This window comes from Entelurus aequoreus, linkage group LG19, assembly GCF_033978785.1.
Source record: "Entelurus aequoreus isolate RoL-2023_Sb linkage group LG19, RoL_Eaeq_v1.1, whole genome shotgun sequence".
Taxonomy (NCBI): Eukaryota; Metazoa; Chordata; class Actinopteri; order Syngnathiformes; family Syngnathidae; genus Entelurus; species Entelurus aequoreus.
The window spans coordinates 50,723,458-50,741,760 of record NC_084749.1 but is presented as its reverse complement, the minus strand read 5'-3'; the positions used below and the strand labels follow the sequence as shown (position 1 = coordinate 50,741,760).

The 18,303-nt window shown below is 42.5% G+C and overlaps 1 protein-coding gene across 9 annotated transcripts in view; it reads right to left on the bottom strand.

Annotated features, from left to right (window-relative positions):
- Positions 1 to 18,303, bottom strand: part of adgrl2a (adhesion G protein-coupled receptor L2a) — a 252,691-nt gene that overhangs the window by 96,647 nt on the left and 137,741 nt on the right. For all 9 annotated transcript variants that reach the window (XM_062028640.1, XM_062028632.1, XM_062028634.1 and 6 more), the window contains one exon: positions 16,251 to 17,051. In XM_062028640.1, the coding sequence (XP_061884624.1) occupies positions 16,251 to 17,051 (801 nt within the window). The remainder of the gene's footprint in view (positions 1 to 16,250; positions 17,052 to 18,303) is intronic.

The following is an 18,303-nucleotide window of genomic DNA, read 5'->3' as shown; positions in this document are numbered from 1 at the left end:
CACTTTCCCTACCAGGTCTAAAACTGCCACTATCATCCCAATCCATAAAGCAGGAAATAATTCAAGACATGAACAAGTACAGACCAATTAGCCTTCTCCCCGTTATATCAAATCAATAGAAAAATGTAAGTTAAAAAGTGGCTTTGGAGCAATCAAAGCGGCTCACACGGTCACTAAGATGGACATTATGTTTGACACATCAACCTAATGTGTATTATATTCATCCATGAGAGCAAGTTTGTTGTACATTGTGAGGTGTGGCTGTTAAAATCATGGTTGTTGTTACAAATGATGACAGATGTGAACAAGAGCATGTATTGTCTTTGTGGGATGATGTAAATAAGGTGTGCTTGTATTGTATATTAAGTACGTGTCCATGAAAGGGCATTTTATGACTTTTCTTAATTTGATTACATGCTATATTATGATTTTATTGTCATAATTTATTGCATGATTTTTGTATCCCTTTAATTTAGGTAGCCAGGGACTGCAGGTGGAAAGTAGCTCCATCCATCCATCCATCCATTTTCTACCGCTTATTCCCTTCGGGGTCGCGGGGGGCACTGGAGCCTATCTCAGCTACAATCGGGCGGAAGGCGGGGTACACCCTGGACAAGTCACCACCTCATCGCAGGGCCAACACAGATAGACAGACAACATTCACACTCACATTCACACACTAGGGACCATTTAGTGTTGCCAATCAACCTATCCCCAGGTGCATGTCTTTGGAGGTGGGAGGGGCCTATCCCCAGGTGCATGTCTTTGGAGGTGGGAGGGGCCTATCCCCATGTGGATGTCTTTGGAGGTGGGAGGGGCCTATCCCCAGGTGCATGTCTTTGGAGGTGGGAGGAAGCTGGAGTAGAACCCACGCAGTCACGGGGAGAACATGCAAACTCCACACAGAAAGATCCCGAGGCCGGGATTGAACTCACGACTACTCAGGACCTTCGTATTGTGAGGCTATTTAACTATAATCTGGTACAGAACATATCTGTCTTTGAACTTAATGTTTCTGTGCATTGTCCTATCCTATAAAGAGTAAACTAAATAAACTTCTTAGTGAATTATTGTGGCCACAATAATTCACTAGGTGTTGTAAAATATCAAATTACTATTGCAAAAGCATCTGCCATAAGCTTAGTATTTTTCTAATATTGTGACAATATATATAAGCATATTTTGTGGTTTTCGCCATATTGAATAATATGCATCAAATGTAGGGTGGATCACTAAGGGTTTCCCTACCCTAATGCCACCCTCCAGTGGTCCACAGAAAAAGGCTTTCATTGACCTCAAACATGACTTGTCCTCCGCCTCTGCTCTTGCTGCGCTTGACTATCAGCAGTCTTTTCTTTTTCTTGGATGTTTCTGAAAGTGCTACTACTACTACCACTACTACTACTACCACTACTACAACTAACACTACTAACACTGTCCCTTTTTCAGGGACAGAGGGGGTAGGAGGTGAGTTTGGATTGTGTCAAGTTTGGTATTTAATTGATATGATCAATCCGGTAGAAGGAGAAAAGGTGCTTGCTGACTTGTGTTGACAATTACAGTGGTTAGCCGGAAGCAACCCCAACCTCAAAGGAGGATGCCAATTCAGTCATTTGATGACTTGTGAATGACCTAATACCCCGACATGGTTTCCCCAAAAAGATTAGGTCAAACAACGGCACCCATTTTAAAAATACTCACTTAGCCTTGGTCGAAAAGGCTCTCGGACTAGAACGCAGGTTATCATCCTCAATCCCAAGGTAAGGTTGGAAGGATGAACCAGAACATCTAAACAAATTGGCTAAAATCTGTGCACAGACCAAATGTAATTTGATTGACATGTTGCCATTAGCGTTAATGATCATTCGAATGTCCCTGAATAAAACTGTTTTTACGCCCTTTGAATTGTTCACCCTATGAACTGCATACAGATCAGCCCTTCCCAGGACCAGCAGCTCCCCTGGAAGGAGGAATCAGCGTGAGACCAAAATGGTATTTTACAAAATGCAGAATTTGTGTGCCAGTTCCTCTGTGCAGAATCGAGGATGACAGCCCACAACTCCAGATTCCCTTCCACCCGCCGAGAGGGTCAGGGTCAAAGTCGGCTCCCAGACATGTTCCCGATACCTGACTGGGAGGAATCGGGAGAGGAGAGACAACACCCGATACCTGACTGGGATGAACCTCAGAGGAGAGAAAACACCTTGTCAGCGATGACGAGAACGACTAAGGTTGCCAGCCACGATGTGTCCGTCGGACCTCCAGCAGCTGTGGAAGGAGGTGTCGGGGGTGCCGAGCGGCGAGGAGGCCTTGAAGCAAGCCGAGGGCCTGGACTTGAGCACCAACAGCTCCAACTCTACCTCAGCCTTCCCCAAAGCGGCCAGCGCGCACATGCCACTGCACAGCCTGCCCAATGGACAGAGAGCCACACCCCAAAGAGAGACAGAGCCAGACTGTTTGAGTGGTTCTCCTCCTTCACCAAGGCAGACAGTGGAGATGACCATGGCCCCCTTACTCCAAAGGCAACCCTGCCAGCCACGGGAAGGGGTTAAATAGTGCCCTTCTCCAGCAAGGCAGCCAAAAGCCCAACGAGGTGTCGGCGGGCCACCAGCCTGAGGCACCACCGAGGGATCTACACCAGCACTAATCGAGCATGGACTCATACGAAATTCAGTTTTTGTTCAAAATCAATCACATAACAACAATATTGGTAACTACATTCATTGCAAGTGCCGGAGAAATAATTCTGCAAAAGCTTACAGTCATAAGTCTATATTCATTTTAAAAGAGATTTTGTTTGATTGATCATTAATGTGAAATACATCTGTATAAGCACCTATTTATATATATATATATATATATATATATATATATATATATATATATATATATATATATATATATATATATATATATATATATATATATATAAATATATATATATATATATATATATATATATATATATATATATATATATATATATATATATATATATATATATATATATATATATATATATATATATATATATATATATATATATATATATATATATATATATATTCATCTAATGTTCAATGATGTGCAAGATCAAAGTATTCTGTTATTCCATTTTACTAAATCAAAGGGGAGGCCACTAATTGTGTTCTGTGATTTGGTTTTACTGCAGGCTGATAACAGCGATCGCTCAGTGAGGGTCATAAAGGAATTTTGCCTCGCATAACAACATTGGGGTTTTCGCCTCTATCTGTGGTAGAGATGTTTTAAGGAAGTGGCCTAGGTCAAAAATCGGTATGGTCCAGGGTTCTAAAACCCTGGAAGGGGGGTATGTAGTAGCATTTCTGACCTTTGTACCATATTTTGTGTCTGTCACAGTCCGAAAAGAGAGCGAGGTGGAAAAGCATTAATAATGTCTGCTCGTTTCTCTTTTTTCTATTCTGAACCATTGACGGACCATATGTGTGTTGGAGTTGAACGAGTGGTCGGCCTAACCATTGTACAACATGTTTTGATTGTTTGTTATGGCTAAAGGATTCAAGGATGTTGCAGAATAAACAGGTCCAAAACAACGGGACCTTGACACATGAGGGAAACATAAATGGCCAAGGAGACCAAGTCTATGTGTGATTCACATGATTCTCCATTCATCCAACGTCTCCGGAGGACGTTGTCTGTTTGCATTGGCAATTCAATCCAACCTTGTACCATTTGATTATGGGTAAATAAAACTTTTGTACTAAATTCACTTTTGTTGCTGTTTAAGATTCGGACCTTCCAGCACAATCTCTCTGATATTTATCAAGCAACGCCAGCCTTTACCCAGCACACTTCACATGGAGCGGTGTATTGATTACGTCTCATTTCACCATCATTTTGAAGATCTCCCATGTCTAACTAATCCCAGAAATCAGATTTATCAAATATATCTGAAACAAGATTTTACAATTCAGGGAGATGATCTTAATATCAACCATATTTACTTCAGAATGATGCCAACATTGTGATTTTTCTTTGTAGTGTTTTGTTATGACTCACTACTTGTAGATTGCTTCCAAATATGTTTTACACAATTTAACTAAATCCTATGAGACTTCAGAGCAGAGAATAATCTGCTGATGTGTTGCAAGGATGCTAAAAAGATGGACTTCCATTGGCTGAAAGACTCATAGGAAGTATACACACTATAATAAGTGCAAGTAGGATAAGTACAAGTATAATAAGTACAAGCAACTAAAGTACGAGTATAATAACAACAAGCAAGTTAAGTACAAGTAGGATAAGTTCAAGTATGATAAGTAAAAGTATAATAAGTACAAGTAGGATAAGTGAAAGTATAATAAGTAAAAGTATAATAAGTACAAGTATGATAACTAAAAGTATAATAAGTAAAAGTATGATAAATAAAAGTATAACAAGTAAAAGTATAATAAGTGCAAGTACGATAAGTAAAAGTATGATAAGTAAAAGTATAATAAGTAAAAGTATGATAAGTAAAAGTATAATAAGTACACTTTGATAAGTAAAAGTATGATAAGTAAAATTATAATAAGTAAAAGTATGATAAGTAAAAGTATAAGTAAAAATATAATAAGTACAAGAATAATAAGTAAAACTGTGATAAGTAAAAGTATGATAAGTAAAAGTATAATAAGTACAATTATGATAAGTAAAAGTATGATAAGTAAAAGTATGATAAGTACAAGTATAATACTGTAAAGTATGATAATATGTTGTAATATCTGCAAATATGTAGTGATGATATCTACAACACACACACACACACACACACACACACACACACACACACACACACACACACACACACACACACACACACACACACACATATATTCAGTGGTGGTGAAAAGTGTACATCCACTTGTAAAGAACATCATGTCATGGCTGTCTTGACTTTACAATCTTATTTGTTTGTTGGTCACAACAAACATTCATGAAGTTTGCTTCTTTGATGAATTTATTATGGCTCTACTGTAAATGTGAGGGTGAAAAGTATACATACAGCAATGTTAATATTTGCTTCCTTGGCAAGTTGACCTGCAATAAGGCGCTTTTGGTAGCCATCCACAAGCTTCTGCTTGACCACTTGACCACTAAATTGCTGCAGTTCAGCTAAATGTGTTGGACTTGTTTCTTCAGCATTGTCCACACCTTTAAGTCAGGACTTTGGGAAGGCCATTCTAAAACCTTCATTCTAGCCTGATTTAGCCATTCCTTTACCACTTTTGAGGTGTGTTTGGGGTCATTGTCCTGTTGGAACACCCAACTGCGCCCAACCTCCGGGCTGATGATTTTAGCTTGTCCTGAACAATTTGGAGCTAATCCTCCTTTTTCATTGTCCCATTTAAAGCAGCAGTTCCATTGGCAGCAAAACATAATACTACCACCACCATGCTTGACGGTAGGTATGGTGTTCCTGGGATTAAAGGCCTCACCTTTTCTCCTCCAAACATATTGCTGGGTATTGTGGCCAAACAGATCCATTGTTGTTTCCTCTGACATCACATGGACAAAGATAAGACCTTCTGGAGGAAAGTTCTGTGGTCAGATGAAACTAAAATGGATCTGTTTGGCCACAATACCCAGCAATATGTTTGGAGGAGAAAAGGTGAGGCCTTTAATCCCAGGAACACCACACCTACCGTTAAGCATGGTGGTAGTATTTTTATTTTTTATTTTTGATGTAGTTTAAGTGTAGTTTGTGCACATCCTTCTTTGAGACTGGCTTTGAGGTACCTTCTTTAAATCTAATCCATCATTATTACTATTACGATATGAAGACCAGGGTCCACGTATGAAGACAAGGGTCTAAATATGAAGACAAGGGTCCACATATGAAGACCAGGGTCCACATATGAAAACCAGGGTCCATGCAGGTCCTGACAGTCAAGAATGAGACGCAGCAGCTGCCAGACTCCAGCTTGTTTCCTTCCTTGCAGATATTGTGTGCACTGTACGTGCCTCCAAGTAAGTCAAGTAATACCTACAAGTGTGCACTGTACGTGCCTCCAAGTAAGTCAAGTAATACCTACGAGTGTGCACTGTACGTGCCTCCAAGTAAGTCAAGTAATACCTACAAGTGTGCACTGTACGTGCCTCCAAGTAAGTCAAGTAATACCTACGAGTGTGCACTGTACGTGCCTCCAAGTAAGTCAAGTAATACCTACAAGTGTGCACTGTACGTGCCTCCAAGTAAGTCAAGTAATACCTACGAGTGTGCACTGTACGTGCCTCCAAGTAAGTCAAGTAATACCTACAAGTGTGCACTGTACGTGCCTCCAAGTAAGTCAAGTAATACCTACGAGTGTGCACTGTACGTGCCTCCAAGTAAGTCAAGTAATACCTACAAGTGTGCACTGTACGTGCCTCCAAGTAAGTCAAGTAATACCTACAAGTGTGCACTGTACGTGCCTCCAAGTAAGTCAAGTAATACCTACAAGTGTGCACTGTACGTGCCTCCAAGTAAGTCAAGTAATACCTACGAGTGTGCACTGTACGTGCCTCCAAGTAAGTCAAGTAATACCTACGAGTGTGCACTGTACGTGCCTCCAAGTAAGTCAAGTAATACCTACGAGTGTGCACTGTACGTGCCTCCAAGTAAGTCAAGTAATACCTACGAGTGTGCACTGTACGTGCCTCCAAGTAAGTCAAGTAATACCTACGAGTGTGCACTGTACGTGCCTCCAAGTAAGTCAAGTAATACCTACGAGTGTGCACTGTACGTGCCTCCATGTAAGTCAAGTAATACCTACGAGTGTGCACTGTACGTGCCTCCAAGTAAGTCAAGTAATACCTACGAGTGTGCACTGTACGTGCCTCCATGTAAGTCAAGTAATACCTACGAGTGTGCACTGTACGTGCCTCCAAGTAAGTCAAGTAATACTTACGAGTGTGCACTGTACGTGCCTCCAAGTAAGTCAAGTAATACCTACGAGTGTGCACTGTACGTGCCTCCAAGTAAGTCAAGTAATACCTACGAGTGTGCACTGTACGTGCCTCCAAGTAAGTCAAGTAATACCTACAAGTGTGCACTGTACGTGCCTCCAAGTAAGTCAAGTAATACCTACGAGTGTGCACTGTACGTGCCTCCAAGTAAGTCAAGTAATACCTACGAGTGTGCACTGTACGTGCCTCCAAGTAAGTCAAGTAATACCTACGAGTGTGCACTGTACGTGCCTCCAAGTAAGTCAAGTAATACCTACGAGTGTGCATTGTACGTGCCTCCAAGTAAGTCAAGTAATACCTACGAGTGTGCACTGTACGTGCCTCCAAGTAAGTCAAGTAATACCTACGAGTGTGCATTGTACGTGCCTCCAAGTAAGTCAAGTAATACCTACGAGTGTGCACTGTACGTGCCTCCATGTAAGTCAAGTAATACCTACGAGTGTGCACTGTACGTGCCTCCATGTAAGTCAAGTAATAATTACGAGTGTGCACTGTACGTGCCTCCAAGTAAGTCAAGTAATACCTACGAGTGTGGCAGCAGACTGAGGCAACAAGGATTTTCATACTGAGTGGAAAGATCTTCTTCAACTAACTGAAATGACTGCAGAACCACACAACAGAACTACACAACAGAACTACACAACAGAACCACACAACAGAACTACACAACAGAACCACACAACAGAACCACACAACAGAACTACACAACAGAACCACACAACAGAACCACACAACAGAACTACACAACAGAACCACACAACAGAACCACACAACAGAACCACACAACAGAACCACACAACAGAACTACACAACAGAACTACACAACACAAACATGTTGGACTCCATTAAAGGATCCACACGTAAAATAAAAATAGTTATTCAAGTAAAACAAATAATTTTACAGTAAAAACTAACACATTTTACTTTAATTAAAAAAAAGTATGAAAAGTATTTCCTTCTGGTTAAAACTTGTGACAGTCATATTCCAGGTGCACTCAGAGAAGCTGTAATTCACCTGGACAACCACAGGTGGTGCTACTGAGTCAATTTAAGGCCGTCAGGGCGACTGTTAGTTGCGCATGGTGCCGTCCGCCTAATATAAAGAAGAATAATCAGGCTGTGAAACGGCGGACAGAAGAGAAGGGAAACTTGCGGGTTAACTTACAGGTTGAGCTTGTTTCCCCTCAAATCATTTTTTGGACTGAAGAAAATACTTTTTATATTTGCGATGTTTTTTTTACTTGCAGAAAATTGTTTTTTTCACTTGTGATCTTTTTTTACTGAAGAAAGTTTTTTTTTCTTCTTGCAAATCACTTTTTCACTTGCAGAAAAATATTTATACCTGCAAATCTTTTTTTTTACTTGACAAAAATTGCGATTTAGCACTAGAAGTCCCAGCATTTTTCTGTCTACCTAGAAGACCCAGAGAGGGGTCATTTGGCCCGACGCTTTTCCCGAATACACTAATCACTCATTTTGTTATGGTAATGAGGCTGTTAGGGGCAGTTTGTCTAGGTAGACAGAAAAATTATACATGTTGGAAATGCCGAAAGGAGCAATGGCAGTGCCAGGATTGTGAGTGACTGCTCAAATGTATGTCAGTCACGTTTACATGGACATGGTTTTTCATTCTTTGTAAATATGCTTTTTTCTTTGTAAATTTTTTTTTTTAAACTATTTTTGGCACACAAAAATAACAATTGCTTCTGCAACAACCCTCCACACCAAAACTGGGAAAACAGTTGCTTTTTCATTCTTTGTAAATATGTTTTGTTTTGTATTTTTTTTAACAATAAATGTCAGAGTGTTGATCCCTTCATTCTGTTGATCCTTGCAAAAACACACACAACCTACCTCAGAACTAAAGCTTGAGCTGTAAGGTCCCCTCCCCCACACAGGCTCAAGTGGCCCCCTGCCGTGTGCCACTAACAGCCACATTTTCATAACAAAAGGAGTGTCCACAGGGGGGACTAGGGGTCAAATGACCCTCTTGTGTGTTTTCTAGGTAAAAATGTCAATTGACCCTTCTCTGGGACTTCGCGTGTTAGTTTGCTACTTACAGAAAATGTTGTTTTTTTTAGTCGTAAATCTCTTCTTTTTTTTTAATAGAACAAAATTTGTCGTTTTACTTGAAAATTGTTTTTTTTCTCGAAGAAATGAGTTGTTATGCTAGCGAATCGTTTTTCAACTTGCAGAAAAAAACATTTTTTTAATTGCAAATCGTTTTTTAATTAAAGAAAAATGTTTTTTTTTGTACTTGTGAATCGTTTATTTTATATTCTAAGAAAATAGTTTTTCCACTTGCTAATTGTTTTTCTATTTTTTTACTTGTGAATCCTTTATCCAAGTTGAAATTAGTTTTTTACTTACAGAAAATACTTACTTTCACTTGTGAATATTTTTTTTTAATTGAAGACAATTATTTAATTTTACTTGCGAATAATTTTTTTAATTAAAGAAGGTCGGTTTTTATACTTTTTTTTTTACTTGCAGAAAAAAAATCCCCTTTTAATTGAAGAAAATCAATTATTTCCTTATAGAAAACTGTTTTTGTACTTGCCAATCGTTTTTTTATCGATGGAAGAAACAACATTTTTTAACTTGCGGTTTATGTGCGGCACTACTTTCTATCAACACTTTTTATGTCCCAGTCAGACGCTGGCCAAAGAAGAGTTCTCTAAAGTTCAGCTGATAGCTCCGCCCACTCCTCTCTCGGGAGCCTAAGTCTTCACCTGTGGTTCCATCAGAGCAGGCGGTATGTGTGGCTCCATCAGAGCAGGCGCTATGTGTGGTTCCATCAGAGCAGGCGGTATGTGTGGTTCCATCAGAGCAGGCGCTATGTGTGGTTCCATCAGAGCAGGCAGTATGTGTGGTTCCATCAGAGCAGGCGCTATGTGTGGTTCCATCAGAGCAGGCGCTATGTGTGGTTCCATCAGAGCAGGCGCTATGTGTGGTTCCATCAGAGCAGGCGGTATGTGCGGCTGCCACACGGGAGAAGAAGCCTCTCTTGCCACATGGGAGCTGGGAGGGGTTTTAGTGGTTGAGGCCAGCTGGACTTGATGAGGTCCGTGTTGGAAGAGGAGCAGAGAGGATCTTCACATCTCAAGAGTCCCTCACCTCACGCACGCTAAAGCCGGCAGACGGCGGGTGTTGCCAACATGACACCACATCACAGAGCTGTAAATCCTCCTGATGGTCACTCGGGTGGACTTCACTCCTGAGTGGAGACCCCTTCACGCTTCCAAACCTGTTGCAAGGAATCTGCAACAAGTCCGGCAGTAAAAAAGTTGGCCTTCACTCGCTCATTCCTTCACATCCTCAAAGTCCAAACCATCTTCATGAGTGTCATGTGATCTTCAGGACCAGGTGCTAACTTAGACCCTCCCACACATGTCACATGGGCCTCTCTAAAGGTTGATTGACAGCAACAAGTATCAGTACTCTCATGCCGACACACCATCTTGATGCCTGCTCTTTCAGTAGAACCATGGAGGGCAGGGGGGCCACACCTTTGGACTTAGGGGCCACATTGGACTAAAACAATTGGGTCAAGGGCCACAAGCCGATTGGAGGCGTTCCACCATCCACACACTCCACTCACCTTGGACAATCAAACTACCATCCACACACTCCACTCACCTTGGACAATCAAACTACCATCCACACACTCCACTCACCTTGGACAATCAAACTACCATCCACACACTCCACTCACCTTGGACAATCAAACTACCATACACACACTCCACTCACCTTGGACAATCAAACTACCATCCACACACTCCACTCACCTTGGACAATCAAACTACCATCCACACACTCCACTCACCTTGGACAATCAAACTACCATCCACACACTCCACTCACCTTGGACAATCAAACTACCATACACACACTCCACTCACCTTGGACAATCAAACTACCATCCACACACTCCACTCACCTTGGACAATCAAACTACCATCCACACACTCCACTCACCTTGGATAATCAAACTACCATCCACATACTCCACTCACCTTGGACAATCAAACTACCATCCACACACTCCACTCACCTTGGACAATCAAACTACCATCCACACACTCCACTCACCTTGGACAATCAAACTACCATCCACACACTCCACTCACCTTGGACAATCAAACTACCATCCACACACTCCACTCACCTTGGACAATCAAACTACCATCACACTGATGGTGACCGTATAAACAACTTTAACACTCATACTAATATGCGCCACACTGTGAACCCACACCAAACAAGAATGACAAACACATTTCGGGAGAACATCTGCACCGTAACTCAACATAAACACAACAGAACAAATACCCAGAATCCCATGCAGCCCTGACTCTTCCGGGCTACATTATACACCCCCGCTATGAGATATCATGTGCGATACAAGCAGAGTGTTTACTTGTACAATGCTGACATACATCTAAATGTCCTCCAATAAACACAAACTATAGTCATTTACAAAATGTAAACATGCTAGGCTACTAGGAGCCAGCAGCTACACAACAGCTAAGCACACACTAGCACACAAGCTAAACATAGCTAATAATAATTGCACAATAAAAGGTGACATTAGTCAATATAAACAAGTAAAACGTAATTAATTAATTAATTAATAAGTAAGTAGTTACATATTACTTACACATACAATGTCTCCAAGGCAGAGGCGTGTTAGAAAGTATCTAGTAACAAACGTGTCCGCTACCTTCAACTTACTGCATCATGAGCCTAACTTCATTAATTATTGTGACCACTAGTTGTCACCAAAAAAACAATTACCACTCCACTTAAACTTAAAGACAGCATAAGTCCATTCCAGGCGGTTGAAAATAAATAGGTTAGTGTTCTTACACCTACCATTGTAGTATTGCATGTAAGAGTTGTGCTAATATTGATAACTGCCAATACTCAAGGCTCCAATATCAGTATCGTATGGGAAGTGAATAAGTTAGCACAAAAGTGTCAGGTTGAAATCACTACCTGGTCTGCATGTCCACCCTAACCCTCCCACATTGCACTAGTATGCATCTTCTGCCACATAGACGCTAAAGTAGGAATGTCTTGGATTGTTTGTTGACATGTGTCCCCTGATTGACTGGTGACCAGTAAAGAGTGTGTACCCTGATTGACTGGTGACCAGTAATGTAGACTTGTGACCAGTAAAGAGTGTGTACTCTGATTAACTGGTGACCAGTAATGTTGACATGTGTCCCCTGATTGACTGGTGACCAGTAATGTAGACTTGTGACCAGTAAAGAGTGTGTACTCTGATTAACTGGTGACCAGTAATGTTTACATGTGTCCACTGGTTGACTGGTGACCAGTAATGTTTATGTGTGTCCCCTGGTCGACTGGTGACCAGTAATGTTGACATGTGTCCCCTGATTGACTGGTGACCAGTAATGTTTACATGTGTCCCCTGGTTGACTGGTGACCAGTAATGTAGACTTGTGACCAGTAAATAGTGTGTACTCTGATTAACTGGTGACCAGTAATGTTTACATGTGTCCACTGGTTGACTGGTGACCAGTAATGTTTATGTGTGTCCCCTGATTGACTGGTGACCAGTAATGTTTACATGTGTCCCCTGGTTGACTGGTGACCAGTAATGTTGACATGTGTCCCCTGGTTGACTGGTGACCAGTAATGTTTACATGTGTCCCCTGGTTGACTGGTGACCAGTAATGTTGACATGTGTCCCCTGATTGACTGGTGACCAGTAATGTAGACTTGTGACCAGTAAAGAGTGTGTACTCTGATTAACTGGTGACCAGTAATGTTTACATGTGTCCACTGGTTGACTGGTGACCAGTAATGTTTACGTGTGTCCCCTGGTCGACTGGTGACCAGTAATGTTGACATGTGTCCCCTGGTTGACCGGTGACCAGTAAAGAGTGTGTACCCTGATTGACTGGTGACCAGTAATGTAGACTTGTGACCAGTAAAGAGTGTGTACTCTGATTAACTGGTGACCAGTAATGTTTACGTGTGTCCCCTGGTCGACTGGTGACCAGTAATGTTGACATGTGTCCCCTGATTGACTGGTGACCAGTAATGTTTACATGTGTCCCCTGGTCGACTGGTGACCAGTAATGTTGACATGTGTCCCCTGATTGACTGGTGACCAGTAATGTTTACATGTGTCCCCTGGTTGACTGGGGACCAGTAAATAGTGTGTCCCCTTTTTGACTGGTGACCAGTAAAGAGTGTGTACCCGGATTGACTGGTGACCAGTAAAGTAGACTTATGACCAGTAATGTAGACATGTGTCCCCTGATTGACTGGTGACCAGTAATGTTGACATGTGTCCCCTGATTGACTGGTGACCAGTAATGTTGACATGTGTCCCCTGGTCGACTGGTGACCAGTAATGTTGACATGTGTCCCCTGATTGACTGGTAACCAGTAAATAGTGTGTACCCTGACTGACTGGTGACCAGAAATGTTGACATGTGTCCCCTGATTGACAGGTAACCAGTAATGTTGACATGTGTCTCCTGATTGACTGGTGACCAGTAAATAGTATGTACCCTGATTGACTGGTGACCAGTAATGTTGACATGTATCACCTGATTGACCGGTGACCAGTAAATAGTGTGTACCCTGACTGACGGGTGACCAGAAATGTTGACACGTGTCCCCGATTGACTGGTGACCAGTAATGTTGACATGAGTCCCCTGATTAACTGGTGACCAGTAAAGAGTGTGTACCCTGATTGACTGGTGACCAGTAAAGCTTGTGTACCCTGATTGACTGGTGACCAGTCAATACTTACAGTAAAGACCAACAACACTAGCTTTAAAATACCAAACCATAAGGGGGAATTTAAGTACTAGCTTTGGGTGCACCTCATACTGGTCACAACCCTCAAAAACAACTTCACTTTGAATGTATGCCAATGTGAAAACTCGGGTTGTTAAATATTATCTTGTTGTTGTTTTTAGAACTGGGCAAACAGATCTGAACTGTTGTGTATTTTTCCTACATTTTATTGTATTCATTTTGCCTTTTCTTCCACTGGCAGTAGAAATGATGTTTTCTCGCAAATAATTATTTGCCTCAATACGCCATTCTCAAGTCCTGACAATCGTCATCCTCACACTGAAACTCCTTCTGGCCTCGACGTGATTAATGTTCTTCAACCGGCTGAACCCATTTTTACGGCTATCGCTTGACAAACACCCGAGCAAACATTAGCAAATGCTGAGCTCGGTGATAATCTGTGAAAGTTTCTTGACCTCCATGATCTCTTAACTGACTGCATTGAACCGACCATGGATTTAGAACTCAGGGTGTGGAGGGATTAGGTTGTTATATTCTCAGGACAAGGTCTATCGCAGGTCTCAGCTTCCTGGCAGCTAATTTCAGAAGCATGTGCTTCTTATGATCCTGGTTAATCATTGTCCCTTGTTCCTCTGGTGCAGATCCTTGGATCCTTACACCCCTTCAAAGTGTCAAGTATTTATTTTATAGTCAGTAGAGAGTTCCATTTCCAGCCTCACTTGGGGGAATGATCTAACCTTGCCCCAGGCCTGACTTTGCACCTGTCCAGGCATGTAAGTTTCCAGGGCTGTGAGTATATCACTGTGTAAAAAAAAGAACAAGCTATAGCCAAGAAGGGGGTCCCTGGAGCTTTGACACGAGGGACTCGGGGAGTGCCCGCATGGTGAACCTCCCTACATCCCTAAGATATATATTCTTGACTACTCTCAAGGTGTTGTTTACTACACAGCCCCCTAAAGACAAAGTTTCTCAAACATGTTCGATAGAAAGTTAAATCAATCAGCTGTTAGGTTTGCTAAGAATATAATCGGATAAACTGAAGACAAAAAAAAAATGGTTTAATACCAAGAAAAGGCATTTAATCAATTGCAACTGGACTGTTCAGTTTTCCTTAGAAAACGTTTGGCCTCTCATTTGAGGAGACTTCATCCCACTCAAAAGATTCAACAAATAACAGGACAAAGGTATTCCTCGTGACAGGTGACACGTTAAGCATTGACACAACTGAAAGGAATGCTAACGACGGTGAATTCATCCTATTGACTGTTGTTGTGCTGACAGAGGGTCACTCCTTTGCATCCTAATGGCTACCGTCGGTGCACCAGAACAGAGCGAAACCGTTCTTGTCGGGAGATAAGATAGTTCGGGTCCGGCACCAAGTGCTCAGACTACTTTACTGTTTCCACCGAAAAATGATTCCTGTATGGACATGGCTTCGGTGCGTGAGCATGAAATGATGAAGCCTGCTCGGATGACAGGCCATGGGTCTTCTAAGATATTCTGAACAGTCCAGGTGCGATCGATTGAATGCCCTTAGCACACAATCACCTGATGAATGAGAACATCCACAGGCAAGAAAAAGGAATGTTGCAACAAGGACAATTTGACACAAGGGAAACTAAGATTTTCCCACTGCAGACTGGGCCCCCTTGGGAGCCCAGTCTAGATTGTATTTTTTTACTCATCCTCCCCCAGCGTTTATCTTTTCCCGTCTTTTACGGGGTGCCTTGTGGCGACCCGTCAGCGTTCCTGTTCTGTAACCCGGTAGACTGTTTGTTTGTCTAATTTTGAAGGGGTTTGTGCTGAAAACTAAGTTGTGTTGTACTTGTGCAATGACAATAAAGACCTACCTACCTAGTCAATTGATAAGTACTCAATTTGCAAACATATTTGTCCAAATCTGACTACACAAGTGAAGGACTTACAGTCAAGCATGGTGGTGGTTTTGATTGATTGATTGGTAGGTAGTGTCTTAGGCTGAAAGAGACATCAATTCCCCCCTCCCAGTCACAGTTTTACATATGGGCCACTCTGGCAATTATCAGGGCGCCGCAAGGATGAGGGGGAAAGCCACCCTTCTGCCGGGGCGCCATTGAAGCTAGAACTTCCACCGTCCCCTCTCCTAGCAGACATGATCCCAACACCCCTCATATCTGACCAGTGCTTTGCAGAAGAAGCTGCAGGTGAAGTGGATGTGTTCTCCTTCAGTTTCAAAACCAATTTTAGCCTCCTGAACTTGTTTTAATCACTCCCGGTGGGGCCCTCATACCCTCCTTTGTCACCGGCTGACTAGATGTCACCAATCTGAGTCTGTGAGCAGGAATTGATGAAGCCTGCCGGCACGACAAAGTAAACGGTCCAGTCGCAATCGATTGAATGCCCCGAGAGCTCCCTTGTCATGTATCCATTTTGATACGCCAAAGGGATAGAGAACAATACACAATCACATTTTCAGCAACAGAAGTTGAAGGTTTCTTACCGTGAGCTGGATCCGGGGGCCCGAACTCCAAGTTGTATTTCAGGATGTAAAAATTATTCCACACATAAAGCTGATTATCTTGCGGATTATAATCCACAGATGCAATGTACTGGTACTGATTGGGAAAGTGGATGTCGACGTATTCCCCACGGTTCTGTTTGGTGTTGTAGATGTAATCGATCATGCTCTTGCTGACCTCGCTCTCATTGTCTTCGTAGGTGGAGCGGACCACGTAGAGGACTCCGCAGGCCATAAAGGCATTGGAGGCCGAGCGCTTGTCGTAGGTCGTCTCCCATGTGGCCTCGAAACGGAGCGTGTAGGGGTTCAACTGGCTGATGACCACCATGCCGTTGTTCTGCTCTGTGGCGTAGATCACCCACAGGCCGTTCTCGTCCACCGCCAGGTCGATGTCCGTTTTGCCGCCCCACTTGTAGGGCGACGTGTCATGGTAATTGGCGTTGTTGATGATGGCCTCGCCGCTTTTGATTCGAGTTCGCAGGTCGAACTTGACAATGTTGCGGGTGCGCTCCTTGTTGAAAAACACAGCCCCGTCGTAGACCACGAATCCAGTTCCGTCCACCCGGTGGGGCAGCTTGTAGGTCACGCTCTGCCGGGCATTTTGGAAGTCGTCCAGGGAGGAGTACTCGATCAGAGTGTCTGTCCGATAAGGAGTCCAAGGCATGAAGAAGATCTTGTCGGCCGCCTGCAGGGGATCTTTGCACCAGGCGCCGGCTTGTTGCTCCGCTTCGAATTGAAAGGAGGGCTCGCCGACAGCTTTCAGACTCCCGGGACATATAAAAACTAGCAATGGAAGGAAGTAGAATAAAAAGCAGACGTGTTAATAAACCATCAACAACATCAACACAAAATCTGCTATGAGATGTCTACGTACGGTCAGACCTTTAGCAGGTTTTTTACAAGCTATCGCTAATAATATCAACACCACGAGAAGGATTTTGGTTGTGTGCATAGCAAGACAAAAAGGAAGGTTATCAAGCAGAAAGTTCAAATAATCTCAAACGCAAAAGAAGCTTTGACTTTAGCACACAAACGACGGGAACATAAAAAACCAACAAATCCTGCAAATAAAGACTCAAATGAAAGCAGAAGTCATGAGCTGTGTGGGAAACACATTGCACCTTTCACACGGTAAAGACCAAAGACCTGAGAGGCTTGTCATTAGCAAGTGGGGCAAAGGTTGGCTTTTTTTTTTTAAACTTCCAGTAACAGATCTCCTGAGGTGTTTTGGTTGTGGTGGTAAGGCATGAGGGTGGTCAGGTGACAATGATGGCAGGAGCCTTGGAGAAAGAAAGAAAGAAAGAAAGAAAGAAAGAAAGAAAGAAAGAAAGAAAGAAAGAAGGAAGAAACGAGCGAGCGAGACATGCTTCGGGCAAAATGCTTGGAAGCCAAGCAAATTGGACAGAACGGCAGAATGAGGAGGAACAAAAGTCTTGTGGGTGGCAGCCAATGAGCCCGCACGTACATCTCCAGGCTGCTCATGTGCTATCTCGTCTCTTCAGCCGGTCTGACTTCCCGGGTCTTTAACATAACACTCAGTGGACGGTGGAACCTCTAAAGTCCACCACAATCTGTTCAGCAATACTTTTGGTTGGCGACACATATTAGTGTGGCACACCTGGTCCGACCTCTGGTCCTGGGCCTCCAGCCTGGGTCCTGGACCTCCAGCCTGGGTCCTGGCTCACATGTGATGTCCTTGATCTTTCATGTTATCCAAATGTTGGATAGTCGCGTTAAAAACCTTCAAAGTGTCAAAACATAAGATTTTTGCATTTGGGTGATAGCTTAGCACAAATGTCTCCGAACGCCAATTTAAACATTTGTGACATCACAGATTGACGGACGTACTTAAAGGGGCTAAAGCTGCTGCTATCAAACATCGTTGTAGTCGAGTAATCTATGGATTAGTTTGTTCGATTAATTGAGTAATCGGATCAACACAATAGCCTCAGTGTCTCATTTAGGAAACAAATAGTTCAAATAATCGTCTCTATATATATTGTAAAAACATTTGTATTGCACTTTTGACAATCCT